The following is a 20,465-nucleotide window of genomic DNA, read 5'->3' as shown; positions in this document are numbered from 1 at the left end:
ATTTTTTAAAAACAAATGACAAAAATTAAACATACCTAACATAAATGAGATGATAAATGCACTGGCAGGTCTTTTCAATGTAAAGTATGTCCTTTCTAAGTAAATTTAAAACACCTACAGACTCCCAGAGATAAAAAGGAAAAAACACAAATGCTGCAACTCTGGAATAAAAACAAAAAATGCGAGAAATATATAACAGGTCCATTAGCATCTGAAAAGAGAAAAGACAGATTAACATTTTGGGTGTCGACGTTTCCTCAAGATCCCTGACACGAATTCTGATGAAGAGTCTACATCCAAAAAGTTAATCTGTCCGTCATCTTTTCAGATACTGACTGACAAGCCTGTTGTGTATTTCCAGTGTTCAATTTTTCTTATTACTAGGACCTCTATCTGATTTCAGATTTTTTTAAATGATGTGCCATTTATTTTCATCACAGAAACCCAGCATTCCAGGACTCGTGGCTGAAAGGGAGGAAATGAGATAGCAGCTGTGGGACCTGCAATGCAGATCAGCTTCCTTTACAGTGCTGACTGCAAAGTGTTTGAGTCAGGAAACGACTGTACCAGCTAGCTTTAAAGGAAAATACAGCACTCATTATAAAGACAAATTTAGAAGACTTACCTAACTTGAGATGATGTTGTGATTGTTTGTAAACAACAACAACAATTTGCATTTGCAGCACCTGTAGCCTAAATAAATGCCCTAAGGAGTTTTGCAAGTAGGTGCAAGGAAAAGACGCTGAGCCAAGAACGAAGAGATTAGGAGAGATGCCTGAAAGCTTGGTCAAAGAGGTGGGTCTTGAGGAGGTTTTTAAAGGTGTAGAGAGACAGAGAGGTTTAGGGAGGAGTCCCAAAGATTAGGACCAAGGTGGCTGAAAGCTCTGCCAACATTGGTGGAGGGGCAATGCACAGAGACCAGAATCAGCAGAATGGAGCATTTAGGAGTCAATAAAGGACTGGAGTTGGTCATTGTTGGGAGCACTGCTCTTTTTGGTATGTAGTAATAACCTGGACTTGGGTATACAGGGCATAATTTCAAATGACACGAAACTCAGTGAGGATGATAATTACAGACATCAGGAGGACATAGACAGACTGGTGAAATGGGCAGACATATGGCAGATGAAATTTAATGCAGAGAGGTATGAAGTGATTAATTTTGGTAGGAAGAATGGGGAGAGGCAATATAAACTAAATGGTACAATTTTAAAGGGGGTGCGAAACAGAGAGGCCTGGGGGTGTACATACACCAATCTTTGAAGGTGGCAGGACAAGTTGAGAAGGCAGTTAAAAAGGCATATAGGATCCATGGCTTTATAAGAATATAAGAAATAGGAGCAGGAGTAGGCCATTCGGCCCTTCGAGCCTGCTCCGCCATTCAATTAGATCATGGCTGATCTTCTGCCTCAACTCCATTCACCGGCCCTATCGCCATATCCCTTGATGCCCTTACTAGTCAGAAATCTATCGACTTCTGTTTTGAATATACCCAATGACTGAGCCTTCACAGCCCTCTGGGGTCGAGAATTCCAAAGATTCACCACCCTCTGTGTGAAGAAATTTCTTCTCATCTCAGTCCTGAATGGCCTACCCTTTAGCTTGAGGCTGTGGCCCCTGGTTCTAGACTCCCCAGCCAAGGGAAACATTCTCCCAGCATCCATCCTATCAAGCCCTGTAATAATTTTGTATGCTTCAATGAGATCCCCTCTCATTCTTCTGAATTCAAGAGAATACAGGCCTAGTTTACTCAATCTCTTCTCATATAACAGTCCCGCCACCCCAGGAACCAATCTCGTGAACCTTTGTTGCACTCCATCTATGGCAAGTATATCCTTCCTTAGGTAAGGAGACCAAAATTGTACACAGTACTCCAGGTGTGGTCTCACCAAGGCCCTATATAATTGGAGTAAGACTTCTTTACTCCTGTACTCAAATCCTCTTGTAATGAAGGCCAGCATACCATTTGCCTTCCTAATGGCTTGTTGCAACTGCACATTCACTTTCAGTGACTCATGTACAAGGACACCCAGGTCCCTTTGAGCATCTGCATTCCCCAATCTTTCACCATTTAGGAAATACTCTGCCTTTCTGTTTTTTCTACCAAAGTGGCTAACTTCACATTTATCCACATTATATTCCATCTGCCATGTTCTCGCCCACTCACTGAGCCTGTCAAGATCCCCTTGAAGCCTCTTCACATCCTCTTCGCAACTGACACTGCCACCTAGCTTTGTATCATCAGCAAATTTGGAAATGTTACAGTTAGTCCCCTCATCCAAATCATTGCTATAGATTGTGAATAGATGAGGCCCAAGCACCGATCCTTGTAGTACCCCACTAGTCAAAGCCTGTCATCCTGAAAAAGACCCGTTTATCCCTACTCTTTGTTTTCTGTCTGTTAACCAATTCTCAATCCATGCTAGTATATTACCCCCAATTCCAGGTGCCCTAATTTTGTTCACCAACCTCTTGTGTGGGACCTTATCGAAGGCCTTCTGAAAATCCAGATACACATCTACCGGTTCCCCTTTGTCTATTCCACTAGTTACATACTCAAAGAACTCAATAGGTTTGTCAAACAGGATTTCCTTTTCATAAATCCATGTTGACTCTGCCCAATCTTACTAATGGTTTCTATGTGCCCAGTTATTGCATCCTTTATAACAGATTCCAGCATTTTCCCAACTACTGATGTGAGGCTAACAGGTCTGTAGTTCCCTGTTTTCTCTCTCCCTCCTTTCTTAAATAGGGGAGTAACATTTGCTATCCTCCAATCTGCAGGAACCGTTCCAGAATCTATAGAATTTTGGAAAATGACAACCAATGCATCCACTATCCCAATGGCCACCTCTTTCAAAGCCCTAGGTTGTAGGTCATCCGGTCCTTGGGGTTTATCGACTTTTAGTCCCATTAATTTTGCTAGTACTTTTTTTTACTAATAACAATTTATTTAAGTTCCTCATTCTCATCACACCCTTGGTTTTCTCGTATTTCTGGTTTTTTTTGTGCCTTCCTTCGTGAAAACAGTAACAAAGGACTCGATTTTAACTCGGGTGCGGGGAATTGTCAGGTTCCCCGGATTTGGTGTTTCCCACACGAATCTAAATGGGTCTGTGAGATTGATGCAATTTTCACTCAATTGGCCAATTGATTTCCAGCGTGTGGGAACCCTTGGCAACTGAGTATTTCCAGTCAGAAAGTCGCAGAATATGACGTCATCATTGCTGCTGCTTTTAAGGTCCACAGCAAGCCTTGCTTCTTCTGCAGGCTTCCAAACTTCACCATTGAGATGGCCCAGGAGCCTGCAGGAGCAACGGCCAGCGGGAGGGCAAGAGCTGCCCCCAAATTTGATGAGGCTTCACTCCAGGCATTGCTGGATGGTGCTAGGGCCCACAGGAAGGTCCTGTTCACTTCTTCAGGGAGGACGAGGCCTCCCAGTCAGACCAAGACTGTGTGGCTACAGGTGGCAGGGGAAGTCAACTCCTTGGGGCTCACACGGCGCACCTGGATGCAGTGACGAAAAAGATTCCATGACCTTCATTGCACTGGAAAAGTAAGTACTGTATGAAGTTTCCATCACCCTCAATCTGATCCCCATTGCCTTTCCTCACCAGCACTCAGCTTTAGCAATCTCTTCCTCCACATCCCACTTGACACTCACATCCATGCACCCTTACCCATTCCCTCTCTCTCTATGCTCACATTCACATAACTATTCCACCATGCAGCCCTCACACTCCCTCTCACTCTGATGCTTTGTACACAACTGACAACACACAGGGAGGGCCCTTGGTCTTGCAACCTCACTCCATCTTTGTCTCCTTCTAAGTATCTATGCTATGCAATCTCTGCACTCACTCCTTCATTCTCACTCAACCTCCACTTGTCTCCCTCATTGCAGGAAAAGAGAGCTCACAACAGGAGAGAGCGAGCCAGGACAGGAGGAGGGCCGCCCTCATTAGCCCAGCTCACCCCCTGGGAGGAAGGCGTCCTGGAGATTGTCGGGACTCACCTAGATGCGGGAGTTGGGGAAAGAGAGACAGGTGCATCCCCGCAAGCTGGTGACAGAATAGTTTTCCATCTCTCTCATTGGCATTGCATGAGTCGCTGATAATGATTCTGAAGCTACATCATATGGACTTATGATCATCTGCAAAATGCAATGTGCATGTAACCTTGGCATCACATCTCTAACCTTTTCCTTGACTCCCCCACAAGACCATCGAGAGCCCCCGTCCCCTCTGTGCAGGAGGAAGAGCCTGAGATGCCAGACTCCTCAGAGGAATCTGCAACCTCTGAGGGCGCAGCGTCAGCAGAAATAAGCACACCCAGCACCAGCGCAGACACTCACACCTCGGTGGGACCTTCGGGACATAGAGTAGAGTTGTCACCTGGTGTATCACAGCTCACAAGTGAGCATCAGCAGATTGTGGAGACAGGGTCAGCAGTGGAGAGTCCTCGTCGGAGGGTGCAGGACTCTGCCAGCTCGGCTCAGCTGCATGTCAACCCTCTACCTCTGGGTCCATCCGTAAGATCAGAGGTGATGGAACTCCAGGCACAGATGCAGGAGTCTCTGGCAGGTTTTGTCTCTAGGGTCGCTGCGAGTGTGGAGCGAATGGAGGAGTCCGTAGCGAGCACAAGCAGAGTCTTTGTGGAGTCTTTGGCGCATGAACGCATCAACACGGAAAGGATGGCTATCTACGTGGAAATGATTGCTGCCTCCGTGGTAAGGCTGGCTACGGTAGAGGAGAGGAGGGCTATGGCCATGGAGGAGGTTAGTTGCCAGGGTATGGAAAACATGGTGTGTGTTCAGAATAGAATGACATCTCTTGAGGAGCGATGGGCATCTATTGAACAGAGAAACCAGACCTTCATGGAAGTCCTTCTGAGTAGGACTGCCATTGCAGATACGGGTCCCCATGGCCCCCCTGATGTGCAGCAAGATGCTCTCAAGCCACTTGCAGGCACTGAGGGGGACCTGACCCATGAGAGGGAGGTTGGTGGCAGACCTCAAGGAAGTGGGGGCTCCTCTCCAAGCGCTCACACTTCCATGCCACTGCAGAGCCCTCGGTCAGAGCCCCGCTGGAGTCCATACCCAACTGAGATAGACGTCTCAACTCCTGCACAGCCGCAGGAGCAGCAGACTGCTGACGAGCCCTCACAGGCTCGCCACCCCAGAGGACGCCCGCCAAAGGTGTCGAGACAGGAGCAGTAGGAAAGTGTGCAAGGGGCCTCCACATCTGCTGAAGCCACAGGGGAACCACTACGTAGGAGCACGCGTAAGAGGAAAATAAAGCACAAATAGTCACATGGGTAGTCACTTGGGTGAAATGTTGTGTATTCTGTAAAAATGCCATCAGTTGTTTGTTTTGCATAAAAATTCTGATGGCAACTTCTGCAGTTGTGGCGTGTGTCATTTCGCGCATGGGGCTGGAGGTCCTCTAATGCCAAGAAGGGAAGGAAAAAAAGGCCACCCATGCTTCTGGTAGATGCCTCAGTTGAGGAAGCGCTGAGTGAGGCTGGCGAGAGGGGTTTCGCAGGAGGTCACACTGGAGAAGTGTGTGAGGCTCCAACCTTCCACAGGTGTGGTTAAGCCTGGTAAAAGTTGCCCCAGGCCTGAAACAACTAAGTCCTGACACCTGCAAATGATGTCTGATCAAATCTCCTCTTTAATGGTTGACCTGCAGCTGATAGTCAGCAAGCTAATAGTGTTCACGCCAGGTTTCACAGGCGTGATCCCCACCAGGCGTGTTTTACGTGGGAAAAGGGTTAAACAGGCAAGGGCCTGTTAAAATGGGATTATAAAGGCCAATGAGTGCTGTTTAAGGGCCCTAAAGACCAGTCCCGCCTGTTGCAGGCGGGACTGATTCGGGACCATCAGACACGCCTAGGTTAAAATGGCTAGGTGTTGGGAACCAGGCGGGGGGGGGGTCCCGACCCCCAGGTTTTGCGATTTTAACCCCCCACACGCCTCAAAGCCCGCCTAACAGCTGAGTTAAAATTGAGCCCAAAGTATTTATTTAATTTCTCTGCCATTTCCTCATTCTCCATTATAAATTCTCCCGTTTCTGACTGTAAAGGACCTACATTTACCTTCACTAGTCTTTTCCTTTTCACATACCTATAGAAGCTTTTACAATCCGTTTTTATATTTTTTGCTAGTTTGTGCTCATATTCTATTTTCCCTTTATCAATTTCTTGGTCCCCCTTTGCTGATTTCTAAAAAGATCTCAATCCTCAAGCTGACCACTTTTTCTGGCAACTTTATAAGCTTCCTCTTTTGACTTAATACTAGCTTTAATTATTTTGTTAGCCATAGTTGGATCACTTTTCCTTTTGAGTTTTTATGCCCTAGAGAAATATATGTTTGTTGCAAATTATGCATTATTTCCTTGAATGTTAGCCATTATATGTCCACCTTCATACCTTTTAGTGTAGTCTCCCAATCTACCATGGCCAACTTGTCCCTCATACCCTTGTAGTTTCCTCTGTTTAGATTGAAGGCCTTAGTTTCAGATTGGACTACATCACTCTCAAACTTAGTGTAAAATTCAATCATATTATGGTCACTTGTCCCTAAAGGCCCCTTTACCACAAGATTATTGATTAGCCCTTTCTCATTACACAGTACCAGATCCAGAATAGCCTGTTCCCTGTTTGATTCCTCCACATACTGATCCAGGAAACCATCTCGCATGCATTCCAAGAATTCGTCCTCCACACCATTTGTGGTAATTTGATTTGCCCAGTCAATATGTAGATTAAAGTCCCCCATGATTACCATATTGCCCTTGTTACATGCACTTCTAATCTCTTGATTGATACTGTATAAATAGAGGTATAGCATACAAAAGCAAGGAACTTATGCTAAACCTTTATAAAATACTGGTTAGGCCCCAGCTGGAGTATTGTGACCAATTCTGGGCACCACACTTTAGGAAGGATGTCAGGGCCTCAGAGAGGGCGCAGAGCAGGTATCAGGGGTGAAAGACTTCAGTTACATGGAGAGACTAGAGAAACTGGGGTTGTTCTCCTTAGAGTAGCGAAGGTTAAGTGGGGATTTGAAAGAGGTGTTCAAAATCTTGAAGGGTTTTGATAGAGTAATTAAGGAGAAACTGTTTCCAATGGCAGAAGGGTCGGTAACCAGAGGACACAGATTCAAGGTAATTGGCAAAATAACCACAGACGCCATGAGGAAAACACTTTTTATGCAGCGAGTTGTTATAATCTGAAAGGGTGGTGGAAGCAGATTCAATAATAACTTTCAAAAGGGAATCGGATAAATACTTGAAAAGGAAAAAATTGTGGGGCGATGGGGAAAAGGCAGGGGAGTGGGACTAATTGGACAGCTCTACCAAAGAGCTGGCACAGGCACAATGGGCCGGATGGCCTCCTTCTGTGCTGTATCATTCTCTGATTCTATGGAGAAGTTCGCAGACACAAGGTGAGTGGAGTTATAGAGAAGGAGAAGGATTTTGAAATTCATGCATTGGAGGATGGAAATTCAATGTAGGTATTTGATGACAGGGATGATGGACAAACAGATTTAGTGCAGGACAGAAGATGTATAGAAGAGTTTTGGACAAATTGGAGTTTATTGTTGGTGCAGGCTGGGAGGAGATCAATAGGGTAGTTGAGTCTTGAGGTGACAAAGCCATGTATAAAGATTTTAGTGGCAAAGGGGTAGAGTAGGGATGGAGAGAGACAATGTAGAGCTGGAATTGAGCAGTCTTGATGATGGGTAGGGTGTAGGGTTTAAAGCTCAGCATAAAGAAGCATTAACCATCCAAAATTTACCTCTCTGTGGTGGTAGTAAAAAACTGAATTTTGGTAGAACACCACCACTTGATATTTGCGCCTCACTTTAATAGCATGGTGAAGAGAACAAAATGCAATAAGGTTTTATGCTGCTTTATGACTTATATATTTTAAAAGCAATACTTGTCAGTTGCGGCATCATTTACCATATCTTCCCATTGTCTCTGATGGACATTATTTGTTACATTTGCAATACCTTTTGAACCAAAATTAGATTTTTATTTCCACTGGTACTTTCATTCAATGCATGTTTATCTTCTTCCTTCAACAGAAGCCATCGAGCACAGATGGGAGAAGGACCGAGCAACCAAATCTCTCAGTGCTTTGAAGATGCTATCTTGGAGATCTTTGGTTGGGAAGCTGCATATGGCAGGGGTGACATGCAAGTATAAGGAGAGGAATATGAATAATTATAACGGCACACATTCTCTGTGCAAATGTGTTTCAGCATGTGGAGAGCAGTGACTGCATCGCATCATGAAATGTGCTACTTACTGTCTGCACGATAGCAACAAGATGTCTAACATCAATTTATCAAGCGCATTTTCTTTTTAATACGAAATGCAATAACTCTAGGAGAAGAAAGATGACTCCTTTCACCAACAAGCCTCACCACAGGTTTCAGCATCATCACTTCAAGCAGGCATCAACCCAGGCACACTCGGAGGGTTTCCGTGTTTTAGATGAAGAAGCACATGGTATGTCACTTCTTATAGGTATGGAAGGGGCAGAATTGGTGGCTGAAGATGTGCTGTTTCCTGTTCGGCAGAGGCATAGCATTGGCATGCCCCGTTGAGTCATTTCTTCAATTAGTCCTCAAAGAGCCAACTGTGAAATGGAAGATGCTTGATTAAACTGACAGAGAGCACAATTAGACCTTCCACTGATGATGCTGAGGTCCACATTCCATGGAATAATAATGTGTTCTACTTGGAGACAGTCTCCTAGTGAATATGTGAGGAATTCAGAGACTTCAATGCTTTGTGCTTAAACAGAATATTGGCCCAAGTGAGGACTTGGCCTCCAATAAGGATAAATGGCTAGAAGTACAGAAATGGCAAGTAGCTTCAAAATCACTGCCTTGACTGCAGCTGCCTCTGGACCACACAAAAAGAAGCATACAAAATCAAGCAAGCCACCCTCCCCACCCCCCAAAACGACAGGTTATTCCCACCACTTGGGCAGGGGTGTCTGGATCTGCCAGCAGACCTTCGGGAAGGTTCGGCATAGTATATCATGTAGGAGTAGTCGAGTACAAATCCCATGGTGCACTAGGTTACCTATGACAAGAAGTAGATAATATGGTACATACCCTACACTTTCAATAGTACTTTGAACAAAGTAACAAGAAATCACCTCAAATTTTATATTCAAAATTAATGATTTCCACACAATATTACCGAGGAGTGATTCTTTGTATAAAAACATCCAAAAAAACATACAGGTAGGCCTTGAGGAAAGAACTGCTCACTCAGAGCCTGCAGTTGTGGCTCAGCTTATGCTAGTTCCTCATTATCATCTTTCACCTTCGTGTCTTCCTCTACATGTGCCATGGCTTGTTGCTGCTCATCTTTCACTAATATGCATATGACTTTTTTTGATGGCTATAATGTTCAGTATGCAGCAACCCACTACAATTCTGCAGCTTTCTCTGGTGCATATTGAAGAACATCCTAGTGCAGTCCAAATATTGAAACTGTTGTTTCAGATTGCGATTTAATTATATTCCTCCCTCTCAAATGTGTGTTGTTGCAAGTTTTTGTTGGGGCATGGGGTTGTGTACAGTGTCATGAGCTATTTTTCGAGTGGCTAATCTATATTTCCAAGGAATTAACTTTCCAAGTTGTCCACTCTGGAATAAGTAGAGAATTCTCAAGTTAAGGGATCATGGGCATCCCATGTAATCCTTTTTACACATGCATGTTTCTTTTGACAGTGGTCACAAACCACTTGAACATTCATCAAGTGCTATCATTTTCTGTTGATGAGTGCATTGAATGTTGCATAGGTCATTAAATAATAACACGCATGCATACAGTGATCATTTTTCCTGAAGAACTTCCTTAGCCTCTCCTGCTGCTGCTGCCGCCGCCGCCTACTGGCATTGATTTTAACGTATTCACCACCATGTAGAAACCGGGCATTTGTGGTCTGTTTAATGCAACTGTGTAATGTAAATCAAATGATCCTGGTCAGGTTTCGTGCTTTGCAAACATTAGTACCATCATCACTTTTATTGCTACTGGAAGTGCAGTGTTGGGCAGTGTCCTAGGCCCAACCATCTTCAGCTGCTTCATCAATGACCTTCCCTCCATCATAAGATCAGAAATGGGGATGTTCGCTGATGACTACAAGGTGTTCAATGCCATTCACAACTCCTCAGATAATGAAGCAGTCTATGCCCGCATGCAACAAGACCTGGACAACGTTCAGATTTGGGCTGATAAGTGGCAAGTAACATTCGCACCACACAAGTACCAGGCAATGATTATCTCTAACAAGCGAGAGTCTCACCACCGCCCCTTCGCATTACCACCGCCGAGTCCCCCACCACCAACATCCTGGGGGGTCACCATTGATCAGAAACTTAACTGGACCAGCCACATAAATACTGTGGCAACAAGAGCAAGTCAGAGGCTAAGTATTCTGCAGCGAGTATCTCACCTCCCGACTCCCCAAAGCCTTTCCACCATCTACAAGGCACAAGTCAGGAGTGTGATGGAATACTCTCCACTTGCCTGGATGAGTGCAGCTCCAACAACACTCAAGAAGCTCGACATCATCCAGGACAAAGCAACCCACTTGATTGGCACCCCATCCACCACCTTAAACATTCACTCCCTCCACCACCAGCGTACAAGATGCACTGCAGCAACTCACCAAGGCTTCTTCGACAGCACCTCCCAAGCCCATGACCTCTTCCACCTAGAAGGACAAGGGCAGCAGGCGCATGGGAACACCACCACCTCCAAGTTCCCCTCCAAGTCACACACCATCCTGACTTGGAAGTATATCGCCGTTCCTTCATCGTCGCTGGGTCAAAATCTTGGAACTCCCTCCCTAACAGCACTGTGGGAGTACCTTCACAACACGGATTGCAGCGATTCAAGAAGGCTGCTCACCACCACCTTCTCAAGGGCAATTAGGGATGGGCAATAAATGCTGACTTTGCCAGCGACACCCACATCCCATGAACGAATAAAAATATTGGTCCTAGTTCCAGGAAATGGCACAATTCATCTATGGTATAGCATCTTCAGCTATTGCTCTTCAGTAAAACCTATGCCAAATTTTGTTGGCAGAAGTAGACACCCTGCCTGTAGAGTAGAGGCCCCCCTTCTTTGGCCTTAGATCTCCATAGCCCTCCTCTGCTGCTCGTCTTCATCCTCCTACTCCTACAGTGTGTCCAACAGAGTAAGATTTCCAGATGTATTCATACTGCTGTGTGGGGTTAAACATCCAAGTCACTCTTTACACTCTTTCTCCGTGCTGGATTTTTACCGACTCTGTAATGTATTATCACATGGTTTGTCACATGGTTTAGTATGAGCATGCTCAGTTCACTCTGGCCTAGTAAAGCAAGCACACTGACTAGCAACTCATCGTGTCTCTGTCCTTTATTTGTTCTACCCACATATATGTTACATTTTTGACGACAAGGATGGGATCTCAAAGCCATTTTTAGGGATCATGGAAGGACAGTGTGTTCAACCTTTGCATGGAAAAGTTTACGGTACACAGGTAGTGTGCTGAGTCACTGTTCAACGGGATCGGGACAATCATGGCCGCATCTACGGGATTGATCGGAAGCCTCGGCATGTATGACTGAGCTTGCGAACCATTCAGTTCTTACATTGAGCGGATGGAGATGTTTTTTAAGGCCATTAACATTATTGAGACGGAAGGTGCAGATGAGAATGTTCAAGCTCAAAATAAAGTAATTCGTGAATGGAAGAAAGCAATTTTTCTAACGGAGATTGGGCCAGATGTCAACAGAATGTTGACATAGCTATTTGCGCCAGGGAAAGCGAAGGATGCATCATTTGAAGAAAGCGTCGAGAAACTCGAGGACCATTTCGATCCAAAGCTGTTAGAAATAGCAGAGAGCTATAAGTTTGGTACCAGAAACCAAAAACAAAGTGAAACCATCAGTGAGTACATTGTAGCTTTTAAGAACCTGTCTTTGTGTTGTAACTTCGGCATTTTTGGATCGTGCGTTGCAAGATAAGTTTGTGTGTGAACTGGTGGATGAGCACACACAGTCCAAGGTACTGAACACTCCGAACCTAACGTTTGACATAGCACGCAAAATTGCCCTATCTATGGAGAAGGCGTCCAAGAATGCTAGGGAGCTCTGTCCAACTCAAGTGACTAGTGCAGCTGCGGACTACAGTCACAAAGCCACCGCCAAACCTAACGCTCTGAGACCAAGTCAAAAGCATGTCGGTGTGAGCAGTTCAGTGAATTGTTATCGCTGCAATGGAAATCACTCACCACAGACCTGCCAATACAGAAATGCAAAGTGTTTTCACTGCCAGAAGTAAGGCCATATTTCAACAGCTTGCAAAGCTAGATCTAAAGCAGGAAGTAAGAACCATTCTAGTGGTAATGCAAAGCAGCAACAACAAAAGGGAGGAGTTCACAATATTAAAGTGGACACACTGGATGTTGAAAGAACTAGGGGGGTGAAATTGGGTATGGGGCGATACCATTTAAAAGTTTGAAAAATTAGCGCCAGGCACTATGTTATTCTAACTTTTAAAAAATTTGGTTTTCTCGCTGCAAGAGGGAGGTGGAGCACTAAATCAAGCGAAGGCTCCTTCCCTCCCTTAAAGGGAAGGGCCATTGCTGCAGGCTCTGCAAAATAAAGGGCACCCACCTGGGCCACCAAGGGAGTAGCAAACCCGGGCGATCAGCCCGGCACTCACTCAGAGTGCCGGGCTGATCGATTGCGGGTAGGTACCCGCGAAAAAAAATGGATCAAAAAAGGTAAGTTTTTTTTAAACTTACCTTGGCCACCTCGCCTTAAAGCATCAACCCCAAAGCAACGGGTCACCTGACGCACATCCCCTGAAGCTGGCATTGTTTTCGCGCGGCGATGCATCAGGGGGCGGAAATTAATTTCGGGTCCGGGGCACTACCGGGGCGATGTGCGGCTGCATGATGTCACAATCTCCGGCCACAGGTGGGCGTGGTGATAGGGGTTACTGCCACCACAAACCAACAGGTGAATTTCGCAGGCAATGGTAACATCGCCGCTCCTGGGCAATAAGACCTTAGCGCCCCATTATTACCCCTCAGAGGCACCAAATTTTTAGCCCTTAGCATCAAGAGTACCTCTGCCACTAGCGGCAACGCTAGCAGTCATCAGGAAGCCTTCCATACAAAACTTTTGATCAATGACCAATATATTGATATTTGTATCGACAAGGCACCAGACTGCTCTATCATATGAGGGTAAGTTTAATCAAATACCACTCACAAAGAGTACTGTAGAGTTAAAAACCTACTCCGGAGAAATCCTAGGGACATGTGGACAAATGGAACGTACATTTCAACACAATGGCCAGTCAGTAAAGCTGCCTATTATTGTAGCGAGCTACAACAACAGGCTAACCCTCATTTCAAAGACTGGTTGAGAAAGTTGAAACTAGACCAGAAAAACGTCTTCAGCGTAGATGCTTCAAAGAAGTGACTCAACACAATGCTGAAAAAGCACAATGCTGAAAAAGTACAAGAGCATATTCACAGACAGTTATGAGGGCATCGCTGGGTGTGGCACACATATCTGCATCAAGTCCAACGCGAAGCCTGTCTATTGTAAGACAAGGCCGGTCCTCTATGCGTTGAAAAGTCAGGTGGAGGAAGAGCTAGCGAAGCTCAGAGAGAATGGAGTGCTGGGAAAAACTGACAAAAGTGAATGTGCTACCCTGATTATGGTTGTGCCCAAAGCAAACAAAACTGTACACTTGTGCAGTGACTACAAAGTTACTATCAACCAAGCAGTTGATGATGAGCAGTACCCATAACCGACATTGCAAGATTTGTACGCAGCACTCTCTGGGTCAAAGGTTTTCTCCAAGCTTGACCTGTCGCACGCTTACGCTCAGCTGAATGGTGACAAAGAGAGTCAACAGTATCTCACTATCAACACACACAAGGGACTGTACTCATGTAACACGCTGCTGTATGGTGTAAAGTCCTCCCCCAAAATCTTCTAGGCTACGATTGATAAGATTTTGCAAGGAGTTCCAAATTGCTTATGCAATCAAGAGTATGTGCTGATTGCAACAAGAAGCGAGGAAGAAAATCTAGAAATGTTAGATATAGTGCTTCAAGGGTTGAATGCCCACAATGTAAAATTGAACAGGAGCAAATGTGTTTTTGTGCAGGCCGAGGTTGTGTACCTTGGTCTGAAAGTTGATGTAAAATGGCTTGCAACCAGTGAAGGAAAAGGTTGATGCTGTCATCAATGCTCTAAAGCCACAGAACGTGTCTGAGTTAAGAACTTTCCTTGGAATGGTCCAGTACTACGCACGTTTCTTACCTGAGTTAGCAACCATGTTTGCTCCATTGCACGAGCTCCTCAAGAAGGATGTCCAGTGGAAGTGGACAAAAGCTCAACAGGAAGCTTACGACGCTTGTAAGAGAATTCTCTCTAGCGATGCTCTACTTGTTCACTACAACACAGAGCGTGAGCTTGTTAGCGTGTGATTCTTCCAGTTACGGTGTGGGAGCCGTTATAAGCCACGTAATGGATGATGGCGAACAGAAACCAATCACGTTTGCATTGCGAACGCTCACAAAGAGCAAAAGAAACTATGAGTAAATTGAAAAGGAAGCACTCGCCATAGTGTTTGGAATTAAGAAATTTCAACAGTTCCTGATCGGCAGAAAGTTTACCCTGATAACCAATCACAAAACACTCCTAGCAATATTGGGGCCCAAATCTGCCATCCCTGCAATGGCCGCATCGAGAATGCAACGTTGGGCAGTGCCGTTGTCACAATATGACTACACGATTGAATATCGCACTTCAAAGCAAAACGCAATCGCAGATGCCTTGTCCAGGTTGTCACGAGGACTCATGTATTGGGAGCGAAGGTGCGATTTTCATGCTAGGTGCAATTGACAAAGTCTTTCCGGTGAATGCAACTGAGATTGCAGATGAATCGCAAAAGGACTCAGTGCTGAAATGAGTGTATGAAAACACCTCGAATGGACGGACTGATCAGTGTCCGGACACAGAATTGAAACCATTCCATAACCGTTGTACTGAATTGCCTTGTGAGCAAGGTTGTATCAAGTGGGGAAACACATTGGTGGTACCTATTTCTTTGAGAGATGGAATTCTGGCTGAACTTCATACTGAGCATCCAGGGATCATCAGTATGAAATCAATTGCGAGAGGCTTTGTTCAGTCGCCTGGACTGGACAGTGATCTTGAATCACTGGTCAGCAAATGCAGCGTTTGCCAAAATTGCAGAAACAAACCACCCAAAACTCCACTACAACCCTGGTCATGGCCAAGTGGACCTTTTCAGAGAGTACATGTAGACTTCTGTGAGAAAGCAAATGATTATTTCCTGGTACTTGTAGATAGTCACTCAAAGAGTGAAATATATAGGTTCAAACACGTCTGAGATAGAATTAAATTGAAGTCAATAGAAATCGGGGGAAAACTCTCCACTGGCTGGAGTCATACCTAGCACAAAGGAAGATGGTTGTGGTAGTTGGAGGTCACTCATCTCCACCCAGGACATCGCTGCAGGAGTTACTCAGGGCAGTGTTCTAGGCCCAACCATCTTCAGCTGCTTCATCAATGACCTTCCCTCCAGCATTAGGTCAGAAGTGGGGATGTTTGCTGATAATTACACAGTGTTCAGTTTCAGTCGCAATTCCTCAGATAATGAAGAAATCCATGCCCGCATGCAGCAAGCCCTGGACGATATTCAGGCTTGGGATGATAAGTGGCAAGTAACATTCGCGCCACACAAGTACCAGTCAATGACTATCTCCAACAAGTGAGAGTCTAACCACCACCCCTTGACATTCAATGGAATTACCATCGCCAAATTCCCCATCATCAATATCCTGGGGATCACCGTTGACCAGAAACCTAACTGGACCAGCCACATAAATACGGTGGCTACAAGAACAGGTCAGAGGCTGGGTATTCTGCGGTGAATGTCTCACCTACTGACTCCTCAAAGCCTTTCCACCATCTACAAGGCACAAGTCAGGAGTGTAATGGAATAATTTCCAATTGCCAGGATGAGTGCAGCTCCAACAACACTCAAGAAGCTCGACACCATCCAGGACAAAGCAGCCCGCTTGATTGGCACCCCATCCACCACCTTAAACACTCACTCCCTCCACCACTGGTGCACCATGGCTGCAGTGTGTACCATCTACAAGATGCACTGCAGCAACTCGTCAAGGCTTCTTCGACAGCACCTCCCAAGCCTGCGGCCTCTACCACCTAGAAGGACAAGGGCAGCAGGCGCATGGGAACACCACCACCTCCAAGATCCCCTTCAAGTCACACACCATCCTGATTTGGAAATATATCACTGTTCTTTCATCGTAGCTGGGTCAACATTCTGGCACTCCCTCCCTGACAGCACTGTGGGAGTACCTTCTTCACACGGACTGCAGCGGTTCAAGAAGGCGGCTCACCACTAGCTTCTCAAGGGCAATTAGGGATGGGCAATAAATGCTGGCCTTGCCAGCGACGGCCACATCCCAGGAACGAATTAAAAAACCTTGGGATGTTTGGTTATGTTAACAGCATTATATAAATGCAAGTTGTTATTCTTGTTGGTGGTGGTCCGAGAGTCACTCTGGAGCAATCTGGTCTTGGGAAACCATACTACAGGCTTGGAAGTCTGCATCCCGAGCTGTAGTACGTTGTCCAAAGTTGGACGGCACTAAAATGGCTCTCAGGTCACCAGCAAGAACAAGAATAACTTGCAATTCCACAATTCTTTTATGGTAAGAAAATAACCCAAGATTACTCCTCCCTGCTGCTTACAATTAAGTTACTCCAGAATGGTCCTTGTAATTGCACTACTGAGCGGCCTAGCAGGGAGGAAGACCTGATTCAAGGATCTCTTTTATGCTGATAAAATGTTTTTTAAAGTAAAAGTAATTTTGGGTAAAATGTTCTGATGTAAAGAAAGAGCGCTTCCCCTAGACTTTCCTTTACCTTTAAGATGATCTTCTTCCTTCTTTTCATTTAATTTAGAGACCATGAATAGCAGTACAGTCTCTTGGAAGTCATTGTACCAAGTTTGTAAACAGAGAAATGTGTCCACTGACTTGACCGATGACACAATAATTATATCACACCCAGCAATTGCATCTGATGTGAAAATCCTATAGCTCATATGTAAAGTTAAAATCAAAGCTAAAATGGAAACATAGAAACCACCACTGAAATCTTTGTTCTGAAAACCAACAATCTGGATTCTGGCAGAAGTTTAAGAAGGAGACTGTTCCAAGATCCAAACCCTAAAACTACCCACTGTGAAAAATGGCCCTTATTTTAGTTGCAGCAGCAATAACAATCAGTAGCGCTAAACTGGCAGAAATACTAATGAGGATTTTTATTTAATTGATTTTTAATCACCCATAAAATTTGATCAAGATCAAGTCTTTGTTTCCATGCATTTTCAACTAATTTGTTTTTGCAACTATTGTAATAACAGTAAATAAAACTAGCCTACTCTTCAAAGCAAAAACAAGCTTTCTGCGCTTGAATGTGGAACTCGCTTATCTATCATATTGTGCTGTGTTTTTAATATTACTTCCCTAAGACTACAATGCTGTTCAAAACCAGATTTCTGACTTTGGTATAATTTGAGTCACCCTTCCATACATCTAAAGGCATTTGTCTCTTTCTCACTTACCTTCCAGCAATTCGTCCAGGTCGCTGATCTTCTTGTTCCCATCGATACTGTAGATTCCCCTGACTCCTTGGGACAGATTGACATTATCTGAGAGAGCCTTAGTCAGTTCCACCAGCAAAGCATCCAAGGACCTGAACCTGTCCTGGGAGACGGCATACACGAGCCCTTTAAAGTAGCGGTCTCCATTCCGGTAAAATCGGACTTTTTTGGCTTTTTTCTCCTGGCTGAGTGCCTGCAGGGTTCGGGTCCGGTAGAAGCTGCAGTGAGCACTGTGAGCTGGACTCGGTAAACCATTTCCCCGGGAGCTGGTGCCTCCTCCACCGCTTCCTCCTCCGCCACCTCCTCCGCCACCTCCTCCTCCGCTCCCGCTTCCACGCCGAGAAGGTCGGTGACACCGGCTCCTCTCCTCAAAGTGCTCCAGCTCGATGCTCCGATCATACGACATTATTAATAGTGCAATAAGAAATTAAAATTAAACACAATTTTAAAAAAAACTGTTATTCCTTTTAAGCTGCTATTAATCCTGATCCTTTTTTGATTGCCAGCTCTGATTCAGCTAAAACTCCACCTCCCCAAAATCATATGCAAGGTCACTGTTATGATCTTACTGTGGCATTAAATTTCAAATATGTGAATAATTATTATTGCTTTAAAAAAAGAGAGCAATGGCAGTAGGTTGTCTTGATCACCAGAGACAATGTGTTGGGCTCCTCAGGCAGTAGATCCAGGATGGAGGATCTCTCACCATATCCTACATCATTGTTGATGATGGGGTTGACGATGACTAAAATGAAGAGGAAGATCGGAGGAGATTCCGTTGTGCACGTCGCCCAGTCTCGGCCTCTTTATAGATGATGGGGCTGAGCTAACTGATGAGAGGAGGAGGAGGAGGAGAAGATGCACAGAGCCGGCAGGATGCTGTGCTTTTCTGCTGTGGTCCACCGCCAATTGCAGCAGCGAGCGAGAAAGCGAGCAAACCGGTCTGATCCCGCTCCAAAGTGACTTGACACTCAAACGGAAACAGGAGCAACGCGATCCGAGTTGGGGCGGGGGTTCGTTTTTTGAAGGATGGGGAGGGGGGGAGCGAGGTTGATGCTTTGCAGTCTCTCGCCGTTTAGATGCAGAAAGAAAGAGGAGATGTCTGGCAGAGACGCATGACTGCTGTAATGGAGGTGTAAATATTCGAGCTTCTCATCCTTTTTTTTCCCTTTGCCAGTCTTCCTAACGCGCCGCTGCCGCAACCGCCGAGCCGCAGTGTGCGGAGGAACTCGCTGCAGCTCCCTCCACACAGACACACAAGAGCTTCCCCCAGGTCTTAGTGCCGCAAGGGCTGGCTTTCTGACAGCCTCTCAAATTATTGCCAAACACTTTCCTGCTCTTTTAAATGCTAACCTAGTCACTGGTTTATCATTTTGACCTAGGGTGTTTTTTTTTAATGGCTTGGAATTTTTAATTCACAATGTATTAAAAAATAGTACTTCATTATTTTACAGCAGTTTATTTTGTAATACTGAAAATGAAAGTGATTACAATTTTTAAAAAAATAATCGATTTAATTGAACCTGTTTGAAAATACTCTACATGATGGCGTAAATTAAGTAAAACACTGCATCGGGTTATTTGCATTATCATTACGGAAATACCATGCAGCTCTTATTTCCAAAACAAAAAAAGTTTGCCCAATACTTTATCATGAGGACTCTCCACCATTACAATTTAAATTTTGTGACAACAATCAGGAGAGTAGGTCAAACAAAAATGACCAAAAAATGACAAAAAAATAAGGAAAGAGGTTGAGAAATGGATAAGGAAAGCAAAGGGGGAGTGTGAGGAGAGAGTCTCAAAAATTATTAAAAAGAATAGTAAAGTATTCTACAAATACATCAGCTAACAGAGAATTGTTAAATGTGAGGTTAGACCCCTGAGAGGCGAGAACATAAGAACATAAGGTATGAGAGCGGAATTGAGTAGAGTGGATTGGGAAAATAGATTAAAGGGTAAGACGATACATGATCAGTGGTGTACATTTAAGGAGTTATTTTACAACTTCCAAAAAATATATATTCCACTGAGAAGAAAAGGGTGTAAAAGAAAAGACAGCCATCCGTGGCTAAGTAAAGAAATTAAGGATAGTATTCGACTAAAAACAAGGGCATATAAGGTAGCCAAATCTAGTGGGAGGATAGAGGATTGGGAAAACTTTAAAAGACAGCAAAAAATAACAAAAAGATTGATTAAGAAAGGGAAGATAGATTATGAAAGTAAATTAGCAAAAAATATAAAAACAGATAGAGTTTTTATAGTTATATAAAAAGAAAAAGGGTGGCTAAAGTAAATGTTGGTCCCTTAGAGGATGAGACCGGGAAATTAATGGTGGGAAATATGGAGATGGCAAAAACACTGAATGAATATTTTATATCAGTCTTTACATTAGAAGACACTAAGAATATCCCAACACTGGACAAACAGGGGGCTAAAGGGGGGGAGGAGTTAAACACGATCAAAATCACTAAGGAAGTGGTACTCGGTAAAATAATGGGACTCAAGGCGGATAAATCACCTGGACCCGATGGCTTACATCCTAGGGTCTTGAGGGAAGTGGCGGTAGGGATTGTGGATGCATTGGTAATAATTTTCCATAACTCCCTGGACTCGGCAATGGTCCCGGCAGACTGGAAAACTGCTAATGTAACACCCTTATTTAAAAAGGGCAGTAGACAGAAGGCTGGAAAC

At 44.6% G+C, this 20,465-nt stretch overlaps 1 protein-coding gene across 5 annotated transcripts in view; it reads right to left on the bottom strand.

Annotated features, from left to right (window-relative positions):
* Positions 1 to 19,022, bottom strand: part of dclk2a (doublecortin-like kinase 2a) — a 622,375-nt gene extending 603,353 nt beyond the window's left edge. For 2 of the 5 annotated variants that reach the window (XM_086011598.1, XM_086011607.1), the window contains exon 1: positions 17,733 to 19,020. In XM_086011598.1, coding sequence (XP_085867724.1) covers positions 17,733 to 18,177 — 445 coding nt within the window. In that variant the 5' untranslated portion in view covers positions 18,178 to 19,020. Of the gene's footprint in view, positions 1 to 17,732 lie in introns of all 5 variants that reach the window. The other 3 variants (XM_086011612.1, XM_086011622.1, XM_086011631.1) reach the window with 3 other exon arrangements.
* Between the last annotated feature and the right edge of the window lie 1,443 nt (positions 19,023 to 20,465).

Source organism: Somniosus microcephalus, chromosome 2, assembly GCF_052327205.1.
Source record: "Somniosus microcephalus isolate GS21.2 chromosome 2, FLI_Smic_1.0, whole genome shotgun sequence".
Lineage (NCBI taxonomy): Eukaryota > Metazoa > Chordata > Chondrichthyes > Squaliformes > Somniosidae > Somniosus > Somniosus microcephalus.
Note: the sequence above shows the minus strand (reverse complement) of the source record. Positions and strands in the feature narration are given on the sequence as shown.